The following is a 23967-nucleotide window of genomic DNA, read 5'->3' as shown; positions in this document are numbered from 1 at the left end:
AGCTAACTACATCTTCTTGCCTCTGAGACCGGGGCTCCGATGCGACCGCGGCTATCTATTTACAGAGTTTCTGCCTCCCACAGCGTTCTCACCAGGACGGCGCACACAAACTGATCTGGTGTGGAAAGAGGAAGTCTTAGGCAGGGCAGACCAAATGACACAGTGGGACGCCCGCAGTTGAGACGTGAGACACTCACTGAGCAAGCAACCAAACTGTACCGACCACGCTCACATATAAAGCTTGAGGCTGTGAAGAATGCTAGGAAAGCTCTGTGTGTTTGAATGGATGCTGTAGTTCCACATACCAAACCCCTACTACAGGATACCAAAGAGGGAATGAGCACTGGCGTTAGATGAACAGTTACAGAAATACAAAAATGACACGGGGCCATTTGCATGTTTCGGGAAATAGCACTCTGTGGCTTGTAAATGGTGATAGAGACATAAAAGTGGTAGCGCTGTTTATATGTTTTGAATGTGGACAAGGAGGTCATGTGGTGTGTATCATGTGTGTAATAAAGGTTTATAAATGAAGTCTGAAGAGCTGAGAAAGAAGGAGACACATGGTCTTTTTAAGATATCAGTTGTAGTCTCCCTTTTGTGTAAGTCTAGTGACTAGCCTCATTAGGCCCACTTGATATTGACTGATAATTAATCATACACCTGGCTAATTGTGCTGGTGATATTTAGACATTTAGCTCTTATCCAGAGTGATTTACAATGAGTGACCAAATGTATCATGGAGAATTTTACCATCAGAAGAAGAAGAAGCTGAAGAAGAAGAAGCTGTGTGTTTGAGGAAATATGGGTGACTAGTACTACTTAGCGAGCAAATTGCACTGTTCTGTGATATTCAACAAGGCAAACAACCTGAGATTTTTAGTATAGTACTAAATAGCACCCAGGCTGCTTTTACTCATCTTGATTACAGTATATTGAGTTTTCTCAAGATAGAAGCTTCTCCACTGGCTGAGGCATGTGGATTTAAATAAGTAGGCTATTCCCTATAATAACTTAACACAGGGACTCAATAAACAGAGGCACGGGAGAAGAAGAAGCCTCCCATAGGAGCTTTCCATAGAACCATTAAGTCTGTTAATACAGCAAGCAAAATGATATTCACTCTTCTTCGTTGGTGCTTGTAACCTTTAGGGTACCTCTGGCATATCTGCAGCCTATGTGCTGTGAACGATATCAGAGACTATACCAAGCATTGAACTACTTGTGCTAATCCACATAGACTTCGTACAGTAAATATCTCTATCACTATTTACAAGCCACAGAGTGCTATTTCCCAAAACATGCAAATAGTCCCGTGTCATTCAGTGTTCAGTGTATTTGCCCTCCCCAACATTTTAATACGGTCCCAGTGTGACAGTCTTAGTCTGAGTTGTCACCGTTCCACAGACCACAGTGTAATTAGTGTGGTTTGTGTCTCTGGCTGGCTCCCTGTCTGCCTACAGAGCTAGCAGAGAGGAAAACACCCATCCACTCCTTCTCCAGAGGAGGGGAGAGAGCATGTAGGGGGAAGTTAAAGCTAGTGTGTGTGTGTGTGTGTGTGTGTGTGTGTGTGTGTGTGTGCGTGCATTTCTGGGACCTGCTGATCCACCAGTCTTGTTTTTCTATTGAAGAACTGATTCATCAGAAGCACGGCACAATATCAGAATTGGCTTTCCACCAGCATGTGTATTGTTTGAAAACTTTTCTAAACTTGGGGGCCTTTGATGAAGAAAACAAGGAAGGTGGTTCACTGGCTCCCTGCCACCACACTACCACAAAGCAACATCACTAAAATAAAACTGACTAATCTGGAGACACTTCAGGATTGCTGTCTATGTGATTTCATGTGCAATAACAAACCACTGCTACAAATCAGGCAATACATCAGAAGAATATTGAAATAGCTGATCTTACAGTACTGTTACTTCAGTTTCATTTTACTCAAGTTGGAGTAACAAAAATTCAGTCAGTTTCATTAAAACAGTATACTTAATTACTCTCATCATTATCAGCAAAAGTTTTGGGAATGGCTCTTAAGCACATCAACAATGGGACGTTATGGAAAGTAAAGTCCAGAATGACTGTGTTTTACTGGAAATGACCTCACTGTATACACCACTCTTGCCTATATAGGAAAAATTGGAGAATAAACTAAGTACGCGCGTAAAAGCCCGTTAAAAATATTCACATTAACGTGAGTCAAATCCAAATAGGTTACTCAAAAGTAACAGAGGTTGTAATGAGTCACTTCCCCGTCGCTGTACATACGCACAGCCTACCCATGAGGTGCGTGTTGATTTAGCCTACATTACAGTGTTGCATTACACTGAGAAAAATCCATGACTGCATCTATTTCTAAATGTTTACTGGTGGAGTAAATGGTGAGAGAAGTCGCCCCGGAGCGCGTGACGTGCGTAAACCAGGAATTCATCATCTCTGCAACTTTTCTTCTTCTCTTTTCTGACAAACGGAGTGGGGGAAGGGAGAAGCAGAGAGGAGAGAGGGGCAGGAGAGAAAAAAAAAGAGAAAGGACGACGTCAGATGGTAGTGGGATGGCTTTGTGTGAGGGAGAAGTAAAGAGAGTAACGAACTGAAGAAAGGAGAGTCAGTGAATGAGCTTTGGATAGCCGGGCTGCCCCGAGACAAGAACCAGCGCTTCAAAACAAAGAACAGCCTGCAGATTTTCTACGCTTTCACTTAACGTAAGTAAGAGACAGCTTGCATGAAGACAACATAAAATAGATGCGTTTTAAAATCTAATTATTGCGGTGCGGTGCCATTCATGTAGCATACACTGATTTCATACATCTTCCTTCCTTCTTCTCCTGGCTCTTTGGCTTCAGTAGGCAATGAAATCCTATTGTTGGGAAAGGAAAGGCATTGATTATAAGTGTGTTTTGGGGTTTTCAGTACACACACACACACACACACACACACACACACACACACACACACACACCATGCCAAGAAGTGTTACTTGGCTTGATTGCCCACTAACTGGTCCAATAATAGCTCCCTTTCTCTCTTCTGTCAGAATCAAGTGTTTGATTGCATTGTTTATCAGCAGCACAACGTGTCTTTGTGTTATTAAGGAGTAGGAGCCTGTCCATGCATGCCTCATTAATTCCTCGGCCACAGAGAAACTGTGCAGAGGCTGCCAACTTGCCTCCTACTGCCCCCTGAAAGAGCCCAGATCACAACCTTAGACACAATCAGAACCATTAAACTGCACTCCGGCGGGTGACTCAGCCATTTATTCCTCTCCTCCAAAATGAAATGGGATGCAGATAGAGAGGAGAAGCAGGGACGAGTTTGTTCAAGATGAAAGTGAGATATTCACAGTTGCAGTACGCCGGCAGCACCCTGCCCACCCTGTGTGTGTTCAGGTAGAACATCTGGTAGTAGTTTGACATCACAGCCCAGCGCCCATTACAGAAATCACTTCCACGAGAAGCTTAAATGCTTATTATATGGCACTTTATTTTTTATTGTTTTTATTCTGTAATCTGTCTTTCACACATTGCTACGCAGCAGCACTTTCTCTTTCCACCACAAGCCCATGTCCTTGAAGCAAGGGAAGGAAGCCCATCGGTGTGAGCCACCCATGGAGCCGAGCCTGATATAGACCCTTCACTGTGTAGGAAAGTGGAACCGCATCATAAACTAAACAAAACCAGGAAGACTTTCAGTGTTTCCCTTAGCTGTGGTCAAGGACAAACCAGGGTAAAAACGATGAGAAGAGAGAGTCATCACCATCCTTCAGAAACTGCCTTTTCACTACCGGGTTTATTGGTCCTGCATGTTAAAGGAATAATCATATACATCATATACATATATACTTTTACACTGTTCGATATCATAAGTTGATGTTCAGCAAATTCCAGGATTTATTTTGCGATGAAGTGTTGTAATTAACTTTTTTGTTGTACCCACTTTCCCTCAACCTGCCTCGTCTACTTCAACTTCAGTTAGTGATTTCCTACATTTCCCAGAATGACTTTTGACAACCTGCAGAGAACAGGCCTGAACCTGTTCTATGGGTTATACTGTATAGGTGGAGAGAGCAATAGTGATAGTGGAGTGAGAGTTTTCCAGTGAGATCGCCCCTTACTCACAACATGTGTTGTGGCTGCATTGCATTCTGGTCTATTGAGGCTACTGTCAGTGGAGAAATTGGTATCTCTACCTCTTCTATGATGGACTTCTCCCTGTACGCTGGTGCAAAATGGGTTGTCTGGGTCGTCTTGCTGTTTGATTCTGAGGGACTGACACCAAAACGTGACGTTTGCTGCTGATGTTTTAGAAAAATGTTCTCCTATCAAACTCCATTGCAGCTGTGCTGGAAATATCAAAGCAACAAAATGAGCCCAGAAATGCAAGGTACATCACCAGTAGTTGTTATTTAACAGCGTTAAAAAGAGCTGTTAAAGAGTGTTTTAGTGTAAAGTTCACTTCAACAACACTATAGAAGACCTTAGAAATCACAGTATAAGGAATAGTGTAGTGTTCTTAAGGCAGTTTGTACCGTTCTCCCACCAATCCTGCTCCTCAAACCTTCTAGAAACAAACTAGAGAGCAGAAGAGGGGTGGAGGGGTGGAGGGAGGCCTTGTCATGCCTGTCTTTGTGGTTGTGAAATGTGAGGGTCACCAAGGGGCTTTGTGCGTCAGAAACTGTGGGGCCACTACAGAGTCAGCATGGAGAGCGAGGGGCCGGGGTGTTGCACAGATTGAATGGGTTAGGGGCCACAGCGGCCTGTCTTTGAGAATGAAGGAGTGCATTCTGGGCCAATGGCGGCATGCCTTTGAGAGTGAGGGGCCAGTGTTGGTATGTCTTTGTGTTGCCTTTGTTGAGTTGAGTTGCAACAGATGAAGAGGGACAATTTTATTCAGGCCTTTGGCACATGCACACGCTTACTCACACACAAGCACACGTACACAAACCTACTTGGCTGATGCTATTCTCTGGGGAAGTCATGCGTTTTGCTGCAATTAAGGTCTGCAAGAGTGAGTACAGTCTGGCACCTTTCACTGTGTATGGGTGTGTATTTGTTTTTGTGTTTGTGTGTCAGAAAAGTGGGCTGTATTGTTTTAGCACGCTGTTGGAGGGCTTCTTGGCTCTTTGTTTACCGTTTGGGGCCTCTTTCATTGTCATCGAGACCTCAGGCCTCTCAGTTGTATTTCAATGCTAGAGCTGCTGGCATTCCTTCACTCTTCAGAAACAGTTGGGGATTAAATATTTAATGGGTTGCTATGTTCAAAACAGATTGGATTGCTTTACAGTGTTTCATCAGGGTTTATAAAACAAATCTAAACTCACTCTTCAGCACTAAACATGCATTTGATGGGAGCTATCACTCACTGGTAGAAGTTATGAGACAGAAGTTGTGGTGTATGCCTATCCATGGGAAACATTTTCTCCTCTCGCAACTCTCTTTCATTCACTGTTTATAGAGAGCTACAAAAGCACTGGCTCACATGGTTATGGTTAGCGAGAAAGAGTCCTTGCACAGAGCAGCTTGGGTTGTTTCATAATATCTAGGAGAAGGATTGAGAAAGCGTCATATAAACTATAAACTGAAGGAACTGACCTCATCTGCGTGTTTTTTCTCTTCAGCACTTTTTCTCTTTAGCATGACTCTCTCTCTCTCTCTCTCTCTCTCTCTCTATGTATTTTGTAGCGAGGCATGCTGTGAAAGCAGGTGGATGTGTGCTATCCCCCAGGCTAAAGGGTAGGTGTGGCGACCAGTGGGGAGACCATAATGCACATCTCATTAGTGCTGTGTGTAAGTTCTCTCATGCCTCTCTGCTGAAAGGCTTTGTTCTCTCTCAACCCCAACACCTCCGATGGCAGACGTGGTTTGGGTTTCACAAGTACCCAGATCTGCCTTTCAGACCCAGGGGAAGGGAGCTTTGTCTGGTGTTTGTTGTCTTTCAGAACATATTTCAGTGATGAAGGTTTTAGAGTCAACACTGCAGGGCATGGGTGTCTTTATTCTGGCTAATGTCATGGCTTGTCTGCTGCTGTTACACAATATCAAACAATCATCCACTCTGTCAAGTCAAGGGAGAGCCTTGATGGGGCACTGACAATGAAGCCTTCCCTTAAAAAGTCCAAGGGAATTGATGCAAATTAAACCTTTAGTACCGTGTTTGGAAAAAAGCAATGAAGAATTGACCATACACATGATGGCAAGGGTGGAAGTAACTAATTACATTGACTCCTGTTACTGTAATTGAGTAGCTTTTATGTCTATTTATCCTTTTTTGAGTATTTTTTAAAGTCAGTAAGTTTACTTTTACGTTTTTGCTGAAGTATTGTACTGGACCAATCTAAATTGGCCAGTTTTGGAGCCATTCACAGTGAGCAGTCAGTCAGCAAAGAAGAGAAGAGCAATCTGGCTTTACTTTTATTATTAAAAGAATCTAGTTTGAACTCTGTCCTCTAATCCTTTTAGAATTGCACGGGGAAGATCACATCTAACAATGTTCTCTTCTCTGAGTACATTTTAAATGAGCTACTTTTTTCTTTTACTTTAGTAGATTTTTACACCGGTAATTTTGTACTCAAGTAAAATTTCAGTTCTTACTTCTAGGTGAGTAGGATGTTTTAGTACTCTGTCTAAGCCTGCATGATGGACAGGGAGAATGAGTGTGTGAGATTGTTTTTTTTTCACTGTGTGGGTTGTGTCAGTTTAGCTCTCAAGCTACATTGCTTCATTCCCCTTCACTTCCACCCAGAGCTCAGCTGCTTGCATTCTTTTATGAGAGAGGGATAAGTTTGGTCCTGCCTCACTCAGAGTGGTATCACGCTGCTCCCATCTCTCTTGGGATCCTGCAAGACTTCTCCAGTTTCCTGACGCCTGCATACAGAGGGGAATCACACAAGACCTTCATCGTAGTGGCCTAACCCCCGCACTGTGATTTGTCCACGGTCCACATCTTGTTTGGGTAGTCGTGTAGCCCTGAAGATGGTGAAACGGTCTCTAATGTGGCTTCGGTTTGAAGGCCTTCCCCCTGGCTAGTCCAGATGCATGACCACACCAGGCCCAGCAACTTAAGGAATAGATTACCTTGGTTTGAGGTTTCTGGTCCGGGGTCTCTGACTTAATTGCACTAAGAAAAAATAGCTAATGGCATCCTCCCAGCCCAGATCACCTGGGGGGTCAACTGATCTGGGTGGGTGATCCACTGGGTCCTGGGTCAACCACTGTTCTAAACCGGGACGGCTCACACCCATTACAGAGAAAGAAAAACATGTCCAACTCATCTCTCACAATTTGTAAATTCATGTCCATGAATGGAATTGTTTCTTGCAAGCTGTAACGGCTTTAGTTAACCGCCCCTTTATGGAGCAATCTGGGTCAACTGTGCCTTAGATCTTTCAATACCTACCCCCCCCCTCCCCAACCACCCACCTTCAATCCCTTTTCACTTTCAGCCCTCCACAGCAGGCTACACTGGCCTGGCTGATTCCAACCGCTCATTACCTCAGCACCTTGGCATGCTACCAGTGCCTTGGCTGATATGTCAGACCAATTACTCTAAATTTACTACTCAGTGGCCTCCACAAACTAATGGCCAACTGACTGACCCACATATGCCTCATCATACCTACTGCTACGTTCGGGACTTTGAAAAGGCACCGGCTCATATTGATGTTACGCTTCATTAGTAGAAATTTTATCGACCGTACAGGCTGTTTGGCCAGCAGGTTTTCGCAGCCAAACCTGTAGTACTCATCGCTGGTCATGGGCTTATGGGCTGTATTTTTGTAAATTTCATCAGAAATAGTAAGTCTCATAGCAGCAAGGAGACTGTTCGTGTTGGCCTGGTGAATGTAGGGATTGGAATATTTTGTGTAAGTTGGCTTCAGGCCCTCACAACATACACATAGTCCGGAGTAGCAGCTATGTTGCTTTCAGGCCAGGAGTGCAGTGTGGGAACGAGTGGGTCCAGATCAGATGCAGAACCACAATTATTGCTGATCCAGCTTTCATCTACCAGCATATCTACTGGTTCATCTGTCCAACTCAGCATCATGGAGTCATGAAAGACACATTGGACTCCATGATCTGTCAGTGTTGGTGATGATACATATCTATAACAGTGACTGGAGGATCCCCGCTCCACAGGCACATGCAGAACTGCAGTAACAAAGATCTGACAGTGTGGAGATACATATCTATCAGGCCAACTGGGAGGTAGAGAGAATTTATCCCGCTGACCTCTCACCCACAGCGCCTTCATCGCCGCTGTTATGAATAAGTCATAATTCTGAGCCTCTGATGCGCTGTGAAGTGTAAAATACTCCTCCCCCAGCACGCATATAAACACAGAAAACCTTGACCGTGCCAAGGAAGTGCTATTCGAGCACTTTCCCAGAAGTCTGTTCAATAACCAGCAAACAAGCGGAAAGTATTCATCAGTTCCAGGATGTACTGACCCCTCCATTCTCTAATTGACATTGCAGCACACACACACACACAGACAAGAATGACAGACACACTTGCATGTACGCATGCCCACACACACACATACAGACACACAAACCATGGAGCTCATTGGCAAATGGTAAGGGCCAACCAGCTACAACATTAGCAAGTGATCTAGGACCAAACTGATATTAGAAGTACAATATTATCGGCCAGTTCTTGCCCATAATTTTGAAGCAGTCTAATGTCAACATTTGCACAGCACAAACATTGCTTGCAGTTTATGATAAAGTCATCAGAGCACCTTGCCTTCAGATTTTTTTCTTTGAAAATTAATATTGAGTTAATTATGTGTGTAAGAATCAGTATTGTTTCCCACAAAAAGTCCTTACTGGAAGATAAATCAGTAAGCTCTAATTTCTCAACTACAGTCAGGCCCTAATATGAACATGTTTAATTCATCAACTCTGTGTAAATGTATGCTTAGACATACTCTCCGTTCAAAGCCAAACAGAAAAAGTCCCTTAGTCCTTTCTGTCTCCTTCACTTAAAGTTTTCATCTCTCTTTGAGCGTTGTCTTTATTGAGACTACAGAGAGCCATGATGAGGTATGAGTGATGAGATTTCCTGTAAGACAGCACGGGGGGAGATCACAGAAGGTGCCTGCCGACTGCCTAGACAAGGTATGTTTAAGCTCAACCCCTGTAGTTTGAAGAGACCGAGCCGGTAATTTGTGGGCATTGTAGTCTTAACAGACAGCACCGTGCCCTGCCTGAGCGGACTATAATCAGCTGCAGACACAAGACTCAAACTGCACAGAGGAACTAAAACTGTAGCCTGGGTGGTTGGTTGGTGACAAACACACAAACACTCATGGAAGCACACATACATACGCACGTGTGTTCGTGTACACTTGGATGAACAAACACAGACACACACACACACACACCTACCCGTGTCCACATCCACACGTAAATACACATATGCAGGATGCACATTCAAAACCTGTCTTTTTGTTTTGTGATGGTTGCTATAAATAGAGCTAAAAGAGTAGTTGTGTGGTGAGTGAATAGTGTTGTGTGACACCGCTGTGAAGAGCTCCTGCAGAATGGAAACGGTGATAACAATAGGAAGAGCTACGGCTTGTGTAGAGGCTTGGAATAGACTTCAGGACTAGAATAGAGTTGGGCGCACCCCAAACCCTCCCCGAACACACACACACACACACACACATGCACACACACACACACACACACACACACACACACACACACCTACACATACACTCTCAATGACTCATGTTGCAATTTGTCTCTTCAAATATACCTCAAATGAACTAAACCTGAATTTTATTGGAATTGGGCTCAGAAGAAGCAACACAAATTGAGTTGCCTTTCTTTTGACATTCATTTTATACTTTTTGCAAAATGTTAGAGTGTAAGAAGAGTGTGTAGGAGAGTTTGAATTGAAACAGCCATCATGAAAGACATCCGCTCAATGCATTACTTCTGCAGCTGTTGGACAGACAACGTTGCTTCCTCTTTGCTTCCTGTTTATATGAGCTATTTCCTTCTTGGCAGATATGAATGGTAACTCTACTGTAGCTTATATCTACTGTTGCTATAACTTAACTCAGCAGTTGTATTGGGGAAAAAGCTATGAGTGTCAACTGGTAAAAAAAAAAAAAAAAGCAAAATGGGTGATTAGACAATGTATGTTAGCTCAGTGTTCATGTAATCGCTAATTAAGATGAGATCTGAAGAATCACAATGAAGCAAGTCTAAAAGTAGAGACATGCTTCTGACATTCTGTTCAAGCAAAGTAGAATCAGATGGAGTAGATTAACTTTATTGGGAATGTTAGAGATAGGCGTCATTGCCAAACTCAAGAAAAAGCAAAACCTGCGCACACACTTAAAGCACAATGATTCATCCTTAATACAAAAAAAAAAAATCGGTCATAATTACACAAGACCTATTTGAAAATATGACTGTGGAGTTCTGAGAGTTCAACCCGCATCTCGACTGTTTCAAATCCCACTTCTCTCATACTTCTCTCATACCTGCTCTTCAGATGTTGTCATACCTGAGACTTTGTTATCATAACCCAGTTTTGGTGGTTTGGAGTCAAGCGCCCACCTCATCCCCCACCCACTCCACTCCCCACCCCACCACACCCCACCCACCCCACCCTGCCCCTCAGATGATCCAGTCAGCCTTTTAAGCTGAATGAGAGAATATTCTTGGTTTTGTGGCCTGGGAAAAAAGTCTGGAGTGCCTTGCCTTGGACTGACTCAGACAGTAGATCATATTAGACAATATACAACATCAGTGTTCATTCCCTACAGATGTGTCAGGCTGATTTACCATCTTGAGGGGAGATGGGGGAGGTTGTGTATCCTAATGCCTCTCTCACCCCCCCGCCCCCGGGCATCAGCATGACTTCTAGTTCTTAATGACTGTTTTGGTGCTGAACATTTCAACACCACAAAAATGACACAGACAGCAAGAATTAGAGCAATAACTTGATAGAACAATCTGCCCTTATGCATTTAACAGTCCTCCCTCCCCTTTATATGAAAGTTATGAATCAGTTAAGCCGAGGCAAAGCCTGATTTATGGGACATTCCATTACTGATACAGACTGTAGACACTTAAGCTTTTTGTGACCTTCTTGGGGGGATGTATCGACTTGGAGATATTAGATAGTGAGACTGTGAGGTCCACCAAGACCGTAGAGATGACCATGCTGTATTTAACCAGGATCCCACATATTTTCCTGTGTATATCATAATACTGGATCATGATGTCAGAGGGCTTCTGAGAAACCTCCATACTCCCATGAGGACACGGCTGCATCGAGGCCAGTGTGGCCACAGCAACGGAGTCATAACATAGCAACAGTATCCCAATCAGCCTGATTGGGACACACACACACACACGCATACACACTCACTCACTCAAACACACACATGCACGCAGATACACACACAGACACAGGGTTGAGAAGGTTACTCTCAAAATGTCATCTGTTATAGGTTACCTATTATTTGTAATCCAGTAGTGATTACTGGTGGAAAATTGTTATTAATAAGAAACGACTTGTTTGCTCAGCAATGTAATCTGATTACTTTCAATAACTCATGGAGGACTTCAGGGCCCAAAATCCAGAGAGAGTGAAGTTAAGGAAGGAAGGAAGGAAGGAAAGAAAGGAAAGAAAGGAAAGAAAGGAAGGAAGGAAGAAAGAAAGAAAGAAAGGAAATGCTGCTGTGATCAACAGCATCATGCTTGAGACACAAAAACAATGTACAACAAAGGGGTAATCCCCCTCCGATTTATTACATGTATTCAGACTGTAATTTGAATAGTAAACAGGACGATGAAGCTACAGCTGAACGTCTGCCCTGCTGCCCTGTGTGTGGTTTCTACAGCAGTGTGGGTCTGGCGTGCTACACTCTGTGTCATTGTGAAATGTTGCATGCTTTAACAGCCCGCAGCGCTGATCTGTACTGACAGGTGCTCAGTGGCAAAACATGAAATTCTTCTGTCATTTTACAGGTAAAAACAAACACACAAAGGCAGAGAAAGTATGAGTAAAAAGACAGCAGTATAAACTCTGGGCTTTGCATGTTGTCTCTAGCTGAGCGTAGTAGTTGTGTGTATGTGTGTGTGTGTGTGTGCGAGTGTGCATATTTGTGTGTGTGTCATGATTCACCATGACTGTTCCAACACTCTCATGGCTTTAAATCAACAGACATCTGGAACTGTTGCTCATGATGCACTCACAGCTGGCTGATAGTGAATTTGAACTCCCTCTCTCTCTCTGATTGTGGGAATGTCCTGGGTCTCTCTGATGAATAGGGGAGGGACACGCTGTGAGGTATCCAGCGGACGCAAGTTTGCTGATTCAGAGCGGTTGAGTAATCAGTAGATGTTCATACTTCCTATGTAGGTGTCCCTCGTTATCTTCTCTTTTCTCTCCCTTCTCGCATACATAACTCACTAAGCCATTCCCTCCTCTCCGCTCTCCTGTCTCGGACGCAGTTGGTAATCCCCGTGTGTCTCTGTGTGTCTGCAGGTGTGTTTTTCAGCTGGCACCATGGCTGAGGGAAGCTGCTTCGGGGCGTTGTAGCTGTGTGGGACGACCAAACGCACCCCTACCCAAAAAACAAGAGAGGGAAGCGAGAGAGAAAGAGTGGGAACTCTGAGAAGAGGGAAAACATTTACTCAGAGAGGATAAGATCAACAGCCCATCTGGATCTGGACAGGGAACTTTTAGCCTGCAACACACTAATCGGACTGTTCTCTTTTTTAGGAAAGGAATTTAAACTTTCCCGTTTCCAATACCAGTGCTCTGTCACTTGGAGGAGCTTTAAAGGGCTTCAAGTGTTTCTCAAGTGTTAAATTTAGTCTTTGGTTGTCGCCAACTCAGAGAGAGTCGCCATCATGTGCCATGTGATTGTAACGTGCCGCTCCATGCTCTGGACCCTGCTCAGCATCGTGGTGGCCTTCGCTGAGCTCATTGCCTTCATGAGCCCCGATTGGCTGTTGGGATTCCCTCGGTCGGACTCCAGTGTGAGTGGGGTGGGAGTGGACTCCGGGGAGTACCGGCCGTCTCTCGGCCTCTACAGCCGCTGCCTTCGCATCGGGACCCGGGGAGGAGGCGTGACCTGCGGGCCCTATGCCGGGACGTTCGGAGAGGTGGCCAGCGGCTTCTGGCAGGCGGCCATGTTGTTTCTAGCGGCGGGGACGTTAGTGCTAGGGGGCGTGGCCTGTATCTCCATCTTCAGCCTGTGTTTCCAGAGTATCCTGAAGAAAAGCATCTTCAACGTCTGTGGACTGCTTCAGGCCATCGCAGGTGAGACGGCGGTGTGTGTGTGTCTGAGTATGTGTGTATGTTCAGTGTATGTCTGTCACAGAAAAAGTAGTTCTTTGTTATCAGAGCCAACAGCCAACAATACTGGCTTGTAAAGTGTATGCATTACAACAATGGAATCCCACAGGTGTGTGTGACTGGGCGGGCCCATCATCCAGCTAATCTGTCATTATGTGACATCACTGTAGGGGCAGTCAAGTGGGGTTGTGCCTCTCATCATAAATCAAACTCTTGTCAGTGGATAAATAGATGTCTAATAGGCCGTATTCTTCACCAGAGTTGAGTCATCTGTTTCCCAGCAGCTGCACTGTGATCTGTTTGTGCTTTCAGCCTGATGTTTATACGTACGTGACTAAACCCTTCGTCTCAATGTCTGTCCCACCTCCAGGGCTGTTGCTGATGGTGGGCCTCATGCTGTACCCTGCGGGTTGGGGTTCAGAGAAGGTGATCGGCTACTGCGGCGCCGAGGCCTCTCCCTATAGGCCAGCTCAGTGTTCTCTCGGCTGGGCGTTCTACGCAGCGATAGGTGGAACGCTGGCAGCCTTCCTGTGCGCCGTTTTCTCCGCGCAGGCTGAGATCGCCACCTCCAGCGATAAGGTTCAGGAGGAGATTGAGGAGGGGAAGAGCCTGATCTGCCTGCTCTGAGCCGTCGGGAACACAGGGAACTCATCCGATGCCTAATTTCTCCTGCAGTGGAAGCCTGCACGTTTCCTTGGAAGGAGGAAGGATGTTTCAGTGAATGATTTTCTTCAGGTTCGCCTGGATAAAAGCAGCTGATTGTTGAAAAGATAGATCCCTTGGTCATAGTCTTGAGGCTTGTTCACAGAGACATCAGAGACTCGCATAGCCTTCCTTACACCATCCAAGCATGGTGTTAGCCAGAAAACCACTGTACCTGATGTTACCAAGAAAAAGGAAAGGAATCTCATTTGTCACCTACTAAAACTTCAGGTTAAACTGCCAAAACAGCCTCTGCACAGCAGCAGGCCAAGGAACGTGACCTGTACAAGTATCCAGTGTGTTTGACCAAGACACTGTTTATTTTAATAATGATTCCTGCCTTAATCCACTAGAAACCACTGGACTGGAGTGGCAGGGGTTTAGTTTATGATAGGGATATGGATATATCATTAGTGTTATTAAGGACAGGTTGAACACAGACAGTAAAACAGTGTGTAAGTTTGTATCATGTTGTTGATTTACAAGGTTCACCTGCAAACCTCAACAAACCACTCTGAATACTAGCAGATGTGTCAACTGAAACACTCAACAACATCTTGCTATGTTGTGTGTGTGTGTGTGTGTGCGTGGTGCTAGCCATTAACCTTTGAGGTTTCTAAATGCCCAGATGTTCTGATTCTGTGGCACAGCAGGGCAGTAAATCTCTCTTTAGCTCACTTCAGATGTGCCAGTTAAGAGATTGTTCACTTCAAAGGGAGTTCCTCCTGTTAAATCAATTGTTTTGGGGTCTATTGCAGCTTAATAACTGGCTGAAGTGTGTTTAGAAAGAGAACAGAGCCTTGCCATAGGTTTTACTGTGGTGAGCTTTCATGTGAGGATGTTTGCTCACAGTGAGATAAAGCAGGCTGCACCATAGTTTAGCATGAGTTACCTTATTGCATGCAGAGAACCAAACAAACAAGGAGTTCAGTCTTTGTAGCAAGTAGCTTACTGATCTTGCAGCTGTAGAGAAGACAACTTTGTAAAGACGTCCAAGGCACACTGAGGTGGTGAATACGTTAAAAAGACTTTATTGTGGCATGGTTTGGACAATTTTACAAAGTGTGTCTTCTCTACAGCTCCGAGATCAGAAAGCTAATTCCTACCAAGAAAGACTCTCTTGTTTGTTTGGTTCTTCCGGACTATTTCCCATTCCAAAGAGCATCTGATTTTGTGTTTTGCACTTCAGCGTTCCATTCATTTTTACCTTGTTTCATGTTCTGTATTCTCCTGTGTTTTCATTTGTTCAAACATACTATAATAGTCGCTGTAAATGTAACATGATTCATGTGATTGCGTTTATTCATTGTAGATGAGATGTGCAATAATTCAATTATAGTGTGTGTGTGCGTTTGCTGCGAAAGTGGGTAGTGTGCCTGTGAGATGTGACTGAAAAATGAAAGTGTAACATGGACTTGTACCACATAGCATTTCTAATCTGTCTGTGCTTAAATTAACACGTTCACTGTCCACTGTTTTTGTTATATTAACAAGAGAGTAATAGCATCTGTGGCACATTGTATGATGCTGCATGTATGTGAAAGGTTCATGTGTGAGGAGAGAAATCCAGTCTGTGCTCTAACTCATGAACAAATAAACCTCGCCTTCTTCAGTAAGTGTATGTATCTGTGATGAATGTGAAGGTGATGAACTAAAGTGCAAAAGTCTAAGGGTCATTTTTCTTCAGCAAGAAACTGCAAACCTCCAAGTCCTTAAGCAAACACTGACACCTACAGTCAGAAAATAGATAAAACATGACAAAGGAGCTGCTACTGATTGACCTAAGGAAGTACTGTATCTATGGAGATTTTGATTGCTTGATCGATGCACAAACCCTCACGAGAGGGACATAAATATTTCTTTCAAATTTTATTTCATGTTAATACCATAAATATACAAAACTCAAACTATTTCACATGCGACAAAGGCGAGACAAGAGTGCATCATTTTTTCTTTTTACATATGATTGATGATGGGGATCAGATTTTCAACTTTACAAAATATACAAGTGTCCCTTTTAAATGAGTTTCTTCTCAAATTCAGTGAAATAACATGATCACAGGCCAAAAACACCATTTTGTGTCAGCAAACCTCAAACACAAAGTCATCCCGTCACGAGGCCAGCTAGCCTAATACATCAAGGAACTGCCCACTGTGTCATGGCTTCATATAACGATTGACTGAATACTGTTTAAACCTATTGATGAATGGAACTCATATGAATCCTCATAGCAAATAAAAACTGTGTAATGTGTTAAAGTAAAACATGGCAAGGGAACACATCACGAACCAAGATTTAAAAACAAATCTATATGGACATTTGGTAGATTTCTCACAGCTTTTCAGGACATAGCATTAACACTTGAGGGAAGAAAAAAAAAAAATTTCTTTTCTTTTCGACAAATCATCCAAGCATACATTCATCCACACAACCGCACCTCTTTCAGGGTCAAGTTGCAAAGTCACGTAACACTTTTTTGTAGCTAGTAGATGCTATGATCATGTCATTACAAAACCACACAAACATAATACATAATGTAAAATCAAACAAAATTTAAATGCAAATGACATAAATTACACCATAAATAAAAGAAAAGAGTTTGCTTTCTGTACTATGTTCAACATAAAACAAGAAATGTGCAGTGAATTTAAAACAAAATATTTCCAAACAAGAAAAATACTGACAAAATGTAGGCCCATTATTTTGTGACAGATTATTGACCTTCAACTTCATAAAACTCACAGGAGTATTTAGTCACTATAATATAACGTTCAGTCCATTAGTAATAACAGCAGTACCAGTCATCAGCCATCTTTCATGCACATCTCCAAACACTCGCTACCAAAATGAGAGGTGCCTCCAGCACCAGCTAAAGCACTATACAAATGCAATCCTCGTCCAGTGACAGTAGTCTGGTATCAGTCTATACAGCTTAACGCTATATAATAATACCAGCATTATTGTAAAAAGTAACGTAACTAAGGGATGTCATTGAATGTGCATTCCTCTGTGTCCAATCCTGTGTGAGCATACTGTTCATATTGGCTATCAAATTTCAGATGCCAGTAATGTAAATACTGACAGAGGAAATTCAATGGAAGTGTAAGTGTTAGTGTAAAAATGCAGAAGTTGGAGTGTGTGTTAGTCTATGTATGGCGTACATATACAGTGCACTGTTTATACTATTTGTATGTAGATGTGTTAATGTCGAAAACCAACCCTACCTTTATCACTGTCCAGATCATATTCTATGAATAAAGGCAGGCTGTCACTTCTCTCAGTTCTCCTACTCCCCCTTGTGGGCCTGTCCGGTGTCCCTCTCTTTTAGAGAGCAAGATATGTGTCCGCCTTTCAACAGGAAACATGACAGCAGGAGGCCACAGCCAAGCGGCTCTCAGATTCATAGCAGCGGTAGTTTTTAACCAATAAAGTACGAAGCGCTACAAAAACAACTGTGGGAAAGCCACATAGTAGTTTGGAGTTAACTGCCATACATAAAGAAAATATGAATATTTCTCGTTCCCCTCTTAGAGCACCAGGCGGCGAAAATGGCTGACTGAACCTCTTTAGGTTTGTGGTGAGAACTGGCGACCTATTGACCTGGATGTTCAGTGTGTCAACACAAATAGATCCATACATCGTCCAATCAAACTGCCAGTGGGACATGCAATAACCTTCGGACCTCACCTCACACAGAAACCAAGGGAAAATAAGTAGGCAGACATTCCAAACCAGGTGCCCCAGTAGCCAGAGAAAAGGCTAATTGGGGGCAGAATAACTTTGCCAAGAAAATAGCTACCTTGAGTGTGCTAAACATGCATGTTATTATCATGCTGTCAAGTTTTAGTAAGCCACATAGATGCCGACCCAACCCACTTTGTCAAAGTAGCAAAAAGAGTGGGAATTATGGTTCAACTGACAGGTGTTGCTGGAGCGCTGCTGGGGTTGTGGGCAGGTCGTCAAATAAGAACATAGAGACATATTCCTGTTTATGTGGGTTAAATTCTCCCATGATCAGAATGGTATTCGTCAAGTCTCAGAACAGAAGCGCTGATAAAGGACATACGTTTTACCTTTCAGATCACAATGACCAAGCACTGGATTATCAAAACTAAGTCAGATCCACTATTTTCTTAAAAGTGAAATACACATTCACACGCAGGCTCACCCATTCAGACATACACTGTACTTTCAGTATGTGAGCAAGACAACAGAACTATGTGCAAAACACCATGATCAGATTATCTTATTAACTTTTCATGACTCTATACTGTATTAATCAGGCAGGAAGAAGCTTGGAGGTCATCACCATGACAGAAATATAATATAAGGTCTGCTAGTACCTCAACCTCTGCCTGGCCTAGGATTACTTCAAGGGGACAGAAGAACAAGGGGAAAAGCAAAAGAATATGTAAGAGAGTGCAAGATGAATGCACACGGACACATGGACACATGTGCACATGCACACAAACCCCACACAGTCAGAGCACACCTTGAGTCACTTAGTGGATGATTTGGGGGATGTGAGCAGACACAGTCACCTGACTGGAAAGCAGACAGGGTGGATGTAGGAGTGTTTCATTGAAAAATGTTTTTACGTAAAGGTGGACAACTCTGGTCACTTTGTCACAATAACTCTGTTATTTCCTGTCAGTGACTGTTTAAACACCTGTTAATCAAGGTGAGGGGCAATCTTAGTATAGCAATATTCACAAATAAAAGCAGTTTGATCTGAGAACCTGCAGGACCAGAGTTGTGCATCTCCAACTTTTGTGTGTGTGTGTATATGTGTGTATGTGTGTGCATGTGTCTATCTAGGGAGTGGGTTTGAAGGCCCCGCGGGCAGCATTGGTGGCAGCATTAGCTGCAGCGTTGGCCGCTGCAGTCTGGACGGTCTTGTTAGACATGACCCCGGTAGCAAACTCTTGCTGGGCCTTCTCAAAACTAGCACCAGTGGTACGATACAGCGCGTGCACCTAGAAAAGATCCAAAAAAAGACATGGGTTGGAATCTGGAACCTACGCCCCACCCACCAAATACAACTTTCTCTCTGACTGACATCCCATTGGTTTAGACTTGAATGATCCCTCCCATGTTATGTCCCACCCCAATATCCTGTTTCGACGGGAAATACATCAAATCAAGGAAGTAAAGATGCCATTTCATTACATAGCATGTACGTATTGCTGGATAGTGTTGTTCATTTAAATTAAAGTTTCCAACTCAATTTCCATGGAGTGTCTATGAACAGGGAGTGAAATGGCTAGCTAATGCAAAGTTGTTTCTCGTGTCTTGTAGAGTCTATTAAAGCAACAAAGCAAGTGGTGCAGACATGTTGGAGTAGTTTGTGAGTGTGTTACCTTTTTAAACATGATGAGTGAGCCCACAGACAGGGCAGTGAACAGAGCTGCGATGAGTAACATGATGATGCCCACTGGGATACTGGTGTTCAAACCAGTCAGAGCTGCTATCCAACCACTGGCAACATAGAAAAAAAAACAACGTGAGTGTACTTACACACACATGCATGCGCACACACACACACAGCCAGTGCACAAAATACTCACCACGTTCCCCAGCCAGTGATGCCAATAGATTGTAACACGTGAACTCCAAACTGACAGATATAGACGAAGAAGAAGACAAAGAAGCGGAATGAACTGTCACTCCTGCAGTGGAGAGAGAAAGAGAAGTAGTGACAGAGAATAATGTGGGTGAGATAAAATAACAGGAGGTTATTAATTCAACTGAATCACTTACTCCTCCTCCCAATTAATTCATGAAAGTTGTGGAAGTCTGCCTCTATCCATGTCTTTACTTTGTATTCCCTTCCCAAATAGCAACTTCTTCACTAGTACGCTGCCGTGCAAAGCTCAACGGCAGTAACTTCTTGGTCAAAAATTAGATTTTGTCATTTTAGTCAGTTAGTCAGTGTTAGGCTATTAGAATAAACTCCTACTAAGTCAAGACTTTAAAAGTCAGTTAAGTAGCTATTTATATTAGTTTCACACTAGGAACAGTTACTGCCTTTTGCTTTTTTAGGGCATTATGATTATCCATTTCTGTATCTTTCTATCATTGTGGAAGCTGGTGTACTTTCCCATGTATATACTTGCCTGAAAGCCCCATAGAGCGGTCTGTACCAGCAGACGAAGGAACAGGGGGTAAAGAGCATGAACCATAGCATGGCCAGGCCAAAATCTACACCGCGGGACGCATCCACGCAGAACCAGGCCAGGCAGCCAAACATGTTCACAAACAGCGTCCCCGTATGAACTGGAGGGAAAACAAAACAACATGAAGAACCGAAGACGCACATGTGTAAGTGAATACAGTGAAACAATACTATAAGCTCAGTAAAATAAATCAAATTCCTTTTGTGTTCTAATTTACTTTGAAAGATGAGTGCATGCTTGATAGCAACATAAATTATATTTCTGCTAATTTCTTTTAGTCAGATGATTATCAAAGACTTGAGATATGTTTCAGGAGAAGTGGATTCTATATGGCAAACCTCATTTTTAAAGCCTGGCAAAGATGCCAGTGCAATTTGTATGATATCTGACTTTGTTTAGAAATATGTTTGTTATACACACATTGCAATGTGATATATGGATGTATCTTGTAACCCTATGTTCTGGAGACCTTGAGTTCATGACACTGCTATGGGAGAAAATACTGCCTGGTTTGGGGTGTTTGGCATAATCTACTCACACATCCAGAGGTTGTACATGATCTTGACAGTCTTCTGGAACTCTACTGGGATGTCCACTGCAATGTCGTGGTAGAAACACGGCCCGACCGGGAACTTCTCTGGCAGCGGAGGCCAGTTGTTCTTACGCCCTACGAGGACAAAGACATGGTGTTTGCATGGTGTCTAGCAAAGTGAAAGAGAGATTTCATACTAGATTAACAAACTACTAAATGAGTGTATGCAAGAGAGGGAGTGAGTGAAAGAATGAACAAAATTAGTGACTTAGTGAGTGAGTGAGTTAATGAAGCAAGTAAAGAGTGAATGACTGAGTGACTGACTGACTTACCTGCAGCTCCATGGGACTGTAACTCTCTCTCCCGGCGATCGAGCTCTGCTGCTTTCTTCTCCAACTCCTCCTGCCTTCTCAACAACTCAGCCTGAGCACGCGCCTGGTCCTAATACACACAGAGATGCTCTTGAAGTTAACTCAAGCTACTACCCAACATTTGAGAGGTGTTATGATATCCAATGAGGTAAGGGATAGCGGATTTTTTCCACTCAGGTAAGCCAAGGTGTGTTAGTTTGGGACTGGGTTGAAAGAGGGGCTTGCAATCCCAAACAGAAAAACAAACAGCTACTGTTGTTCACTCAGTTATCTCCTTCAGTCGGCACTATGTTAGGCCCACTTCACTCTACAGAGGTTGATGGGTAGCTACAGGGGGGAAAGCAGCATTGTACGGGTTCACCCCATACAAGACAGAGGCATGGAGGAGGATGGGAGACTACATCAGATGAAACACGGTACCTGATTACGCCGCTGTTGGGCCATCAGAGGACAGACGAGTGTATGAAAGACAAGAGGAAAGGTGAACCAAAAGCAAAGGCAGAGTGTGTGTGTATAGTGTGCTAGTGTTGTAAAGCAGGGGGTTGCTGAAATAGAGCATACGTACCCAGTCAAACTTCCCTGGATAAATAAAGGTTAAAACAAAACTAGATCTGATTCAACGTGTGTGTGTGTGTGTTGTACCTGAGTCTGTTGCTGCGAGTAGGCCGGTGGTTCTTCTGTGGGCTTCATGATGGCAGGTTGTGTGTTCTGGGAGGGGGCAGGAGTTGATTTGGGGGCATTTCCAGGGGGTGGCTGAAAACCAATACGCTATGTTAGTATTTGTACAATGGAAGGCCAGAGCCTGAATCAAAATCATAATTAGGCCAAAGTCATATTTTGTCAGTGAAATCCTCTGTGACTGAGAGGTGGAGAACAGGAGGAGAGAAACAGAAAGAGGGTAGAGGATAAAATCAGGTCAATGACTCAGACACACACACACACACACACCAACATTGGCACAAACACCACATTGCAACACATACACCCCCACACACACTTATGCTAATAATGCTAGTTAAGCTGACCGTTCTGGCGTCTGTAAAGGGGTTATACTCCTCCAGACCACCAGGAGGGGCAGACTGGGTCACCTGTGTCACCGAAGGATCCTACAGGGCAGAGAGGACCATACAAGGTGTGAGGGGGTCAATAACTGCAACCACAATATCAAAAGCTTCTTATTTTGTTGTCTAATCTACACTTGGAATGGAAAAACCAGCTGACCAAAGTTAATACAAAAGTCTCTGACAGGTTCTTATGATGTTTGAGTTGATGGCAGGCTGGCAAGAAGCAGACAGATGTGTGCGAATGGAACACCATAAATATTTAATGTTACTTCATTCTATTTGCAGTGGCCTTGGTTGATACTGTGGCCATTGAAAAGTCTATGAATGTGATGCACTGAAGCTGGTGCAGAGGGAACTGGAAAAGACCACTATTAATGTGGCTATAGGCCAAGACAGTCTGTAATATGAGGTAAGAGAGCTTACAAGGGACAATAATTCCACTGTATACTATACACACTAAGGAGACAGACAGCTGTAGCACTCATAAACAGAGAGTAGCTTGTAGCCTGCATCTGGCCTACAGCAATGTGTAGATATACAACAAACGAACCTTATGCTGCTTATCAGAGATAGGGGCGACGTTTTAACAGAATGGTTGAAGAAAATAGAGTTCTTGTGAATGCTGTGGGCCTCCTAATCACTGATATGTGTAGGAAGTTCTGGGTAATAGTAGAGTATAGTCTGCGACTTTTACGTCCATGGCGCATGATGTATTGGATCGATGCAAATGTAATTTTATGATAGGGTACATTTACATTAAGTGTAACAGCAAGGTTATCGCCTCTAAGCCTGCATCCTAGCTAAAATGTGTAATAATTGTAAGTACACAATGTACTGAACTGATGCTAGCCAGCTAGCTATTTGCCAAGCTAGCAGATGTAATGCCACCGGTGCAGATAACAAATGTTTACTGACGGTGGACAGAGCTAGCCAGCTATCATGTGTCTTTGTTCTTAGCTGGCATAAGCGTTATTATAACGTTAAAACAAAACATCTTCATCTACAACTCGCTACGTAACCTTTGATGACCTTCTTTACAATGTGAGCTGCCAAATAATGTGTGTGATCAGCTAAATAAGGTGCATGGCGATTAGCTCGTTCTGCTACCTAGCAATATGCCAGAGAAAAACACCTAGCTATCAAGCTATTAGCTAAGCCAGCTAGCAGGGATGCTAAAGGAAGGCTGGCCTAGCTCGGGCTAACAGGCTAACGTTAGCTAGCTAGCTAGCTACCTGGAAGGGATTGCTGAAGTCTGGGTCTGCGAACGGGTTGCTGTCAAAATCGGACATTGTGTAGCCTTCAAATAGCGGTTTCCTATGTGGAAGAGCTCCCCGATTCTCCAGGGAAGGTCCAGTCCCCTTGATCTGCCTCTCTATCCTGCGGTCTTTCCGCCTCCTGCCGACAGAGACCCCTCGCTGAGCAAGTTAGCCAGCAGCACAAAAATGGCAGGAGAGGAGAGGATGCGTGATAAGCGGCCCAACTTCTATTACACCGTCTACGTCATTGTTTCAGCACCGTGGACAGGGGCAAACCATGACTGATTGGACAGGTATATCAAGTCTGAACAGATGGGCCACTAACCACTATTAGTGTTTATTTCATAATTGAGAAACACAAGCAAAGAAAACCCATTTAGTTCGAGCTGTCAGACAGCAGGAGATGCACATTATGCACGCCCTGCTGTAAAGTTTTCTTTTTTCACACCCTCCTATTTTCCTATTCTTCTTTTCATTTTTTTCTCAGTATGTTCTATTGATTGTAATTAGATTATATATACCCTATATTTGCTCTGTTCC

The 23967-nt window shown here is 43.5% G+C and overlaps 2 protein-coding genes across 3 annotated transcripts; one reads left to right on the top strand and one right to left on the bottom strand.

Annotated features, from left to right (window-relative positions):
* Positions 1-2498: 2498 nt before the first annotated feature.
* On the top strand, positions 2499-15643 carry LOC139926974 (LHFPL tetraspan subfamily member 2a protein-like). 2 transcript variants are annotated; one of them, XM_071918920.2, is made up of 3 exons: positions 2499-2702; positions 12510-13289; positions 13696-15643. In XM_071918920.2, the coding sequence occupies exons 2-3, from the start codon at positions 12878-12880 to the stop codon at positions 13950-13952; spliced, it is 669 nt and encodes a 222-aa protein (XP_071775021.1). In that variant the 5' UTR covers positions 2499-2702; positions 12510-12877; the 3' UTR covers positions 13953-15643. The 2 variants fall into 2 exon arrangements, with proteins under 2 accessions (XP_071775021.1, XP_071775029.1); XM_071918928.2 differs by lacking the exon at positions 2499-2702 and adding an exon at positions 12351-12379.
* Positions 15644-15775: 132 nt separating this feature from the next.
* On the bottom strand, positions 15776-23572 carry LOC139926966 (secretory carrier-associated membrane protein 1-like). Its single transcript, XM_071918895.2, has 9 exons — positions 23404-23572; positions 22133-22213; positions 21750-21860; positions 21069-21177; positions 20743-20871; positions 20145-20304; positions 19596-19697; positions 19389-19506; positions 15776-19004 (listed from the first exon to the last, which is right to left on the bottom strand). Exons 1-9 carry the CDS (start codon positions 23458-23460, stop codon positions 18843-18845), a joined length of 1029 nt encoding a protein of 342 aa, XP_071774996.1. The 5' UTR covers positions 23461-23572; the 3' UTR covers positions 15776-18842.
* Between the last annotated feature and the right edge of the window lie 395 nt (positions 23573-23967).

The sequence above is a fragment of the Centroberyx gerrardi genome, chromosome 8 (genome assembly GCF_048128805.1).
Source record: "Centroberyx gerrardi isolate f3 chromosome 8, fCenGer3.hap1.cur.20231027, whole genome shotgun sequence".
NCBI classification, from domain to species: domain Eukaryota; kingdom Metazoa; phylum Chordata; class Actinopteri; order Beryciformes; family Berycidae; genus Centroberyx; species Centroberyx gerrardi.
This window is presented reverse-complemented; position numbering and strand designations above follow the sequence as displayed.

Bases quoted from the DNA above. Each gene is read 5' to 3' on its own strand.
- LOC139926974 (XM_071918920.2), top strand. From the start codon at position 12,878: ATGTGCCATGTGATTGTAACGTGCCGCTCCATGCTCTGGACCCTGCTC. The intron at 13,290-13,695 runs GTGAGACGGCGG...TCCCACCTCCAG, and splicing joins ACTGCTTCAGGCCATCGCAG to GGCTGTTGCTGATGGTGGGC.
- LOC139926966 (XM_071918895.2), bottom strand. From the start codon at position 23,460: ATGTCCGATTTTGACAGCAACCCGTTCGCAGACCCAGACTTCAGCAAT. The intron at 20,872-21,068 runs GTAAGTCAGTCA...TTGTCCTCGTAG, and splicing joins ACAGTCCCATGGAGCTGCAG to GGCGTAAGAACAACTGGCCT. The intron at 19,698-20,144 runs GCAAGTATATAC...TCTCCACTGCAG, and splicing joins CCGCTCTATGGGGCTTTCAG to GAGTGACAGTTCATTCCGCT.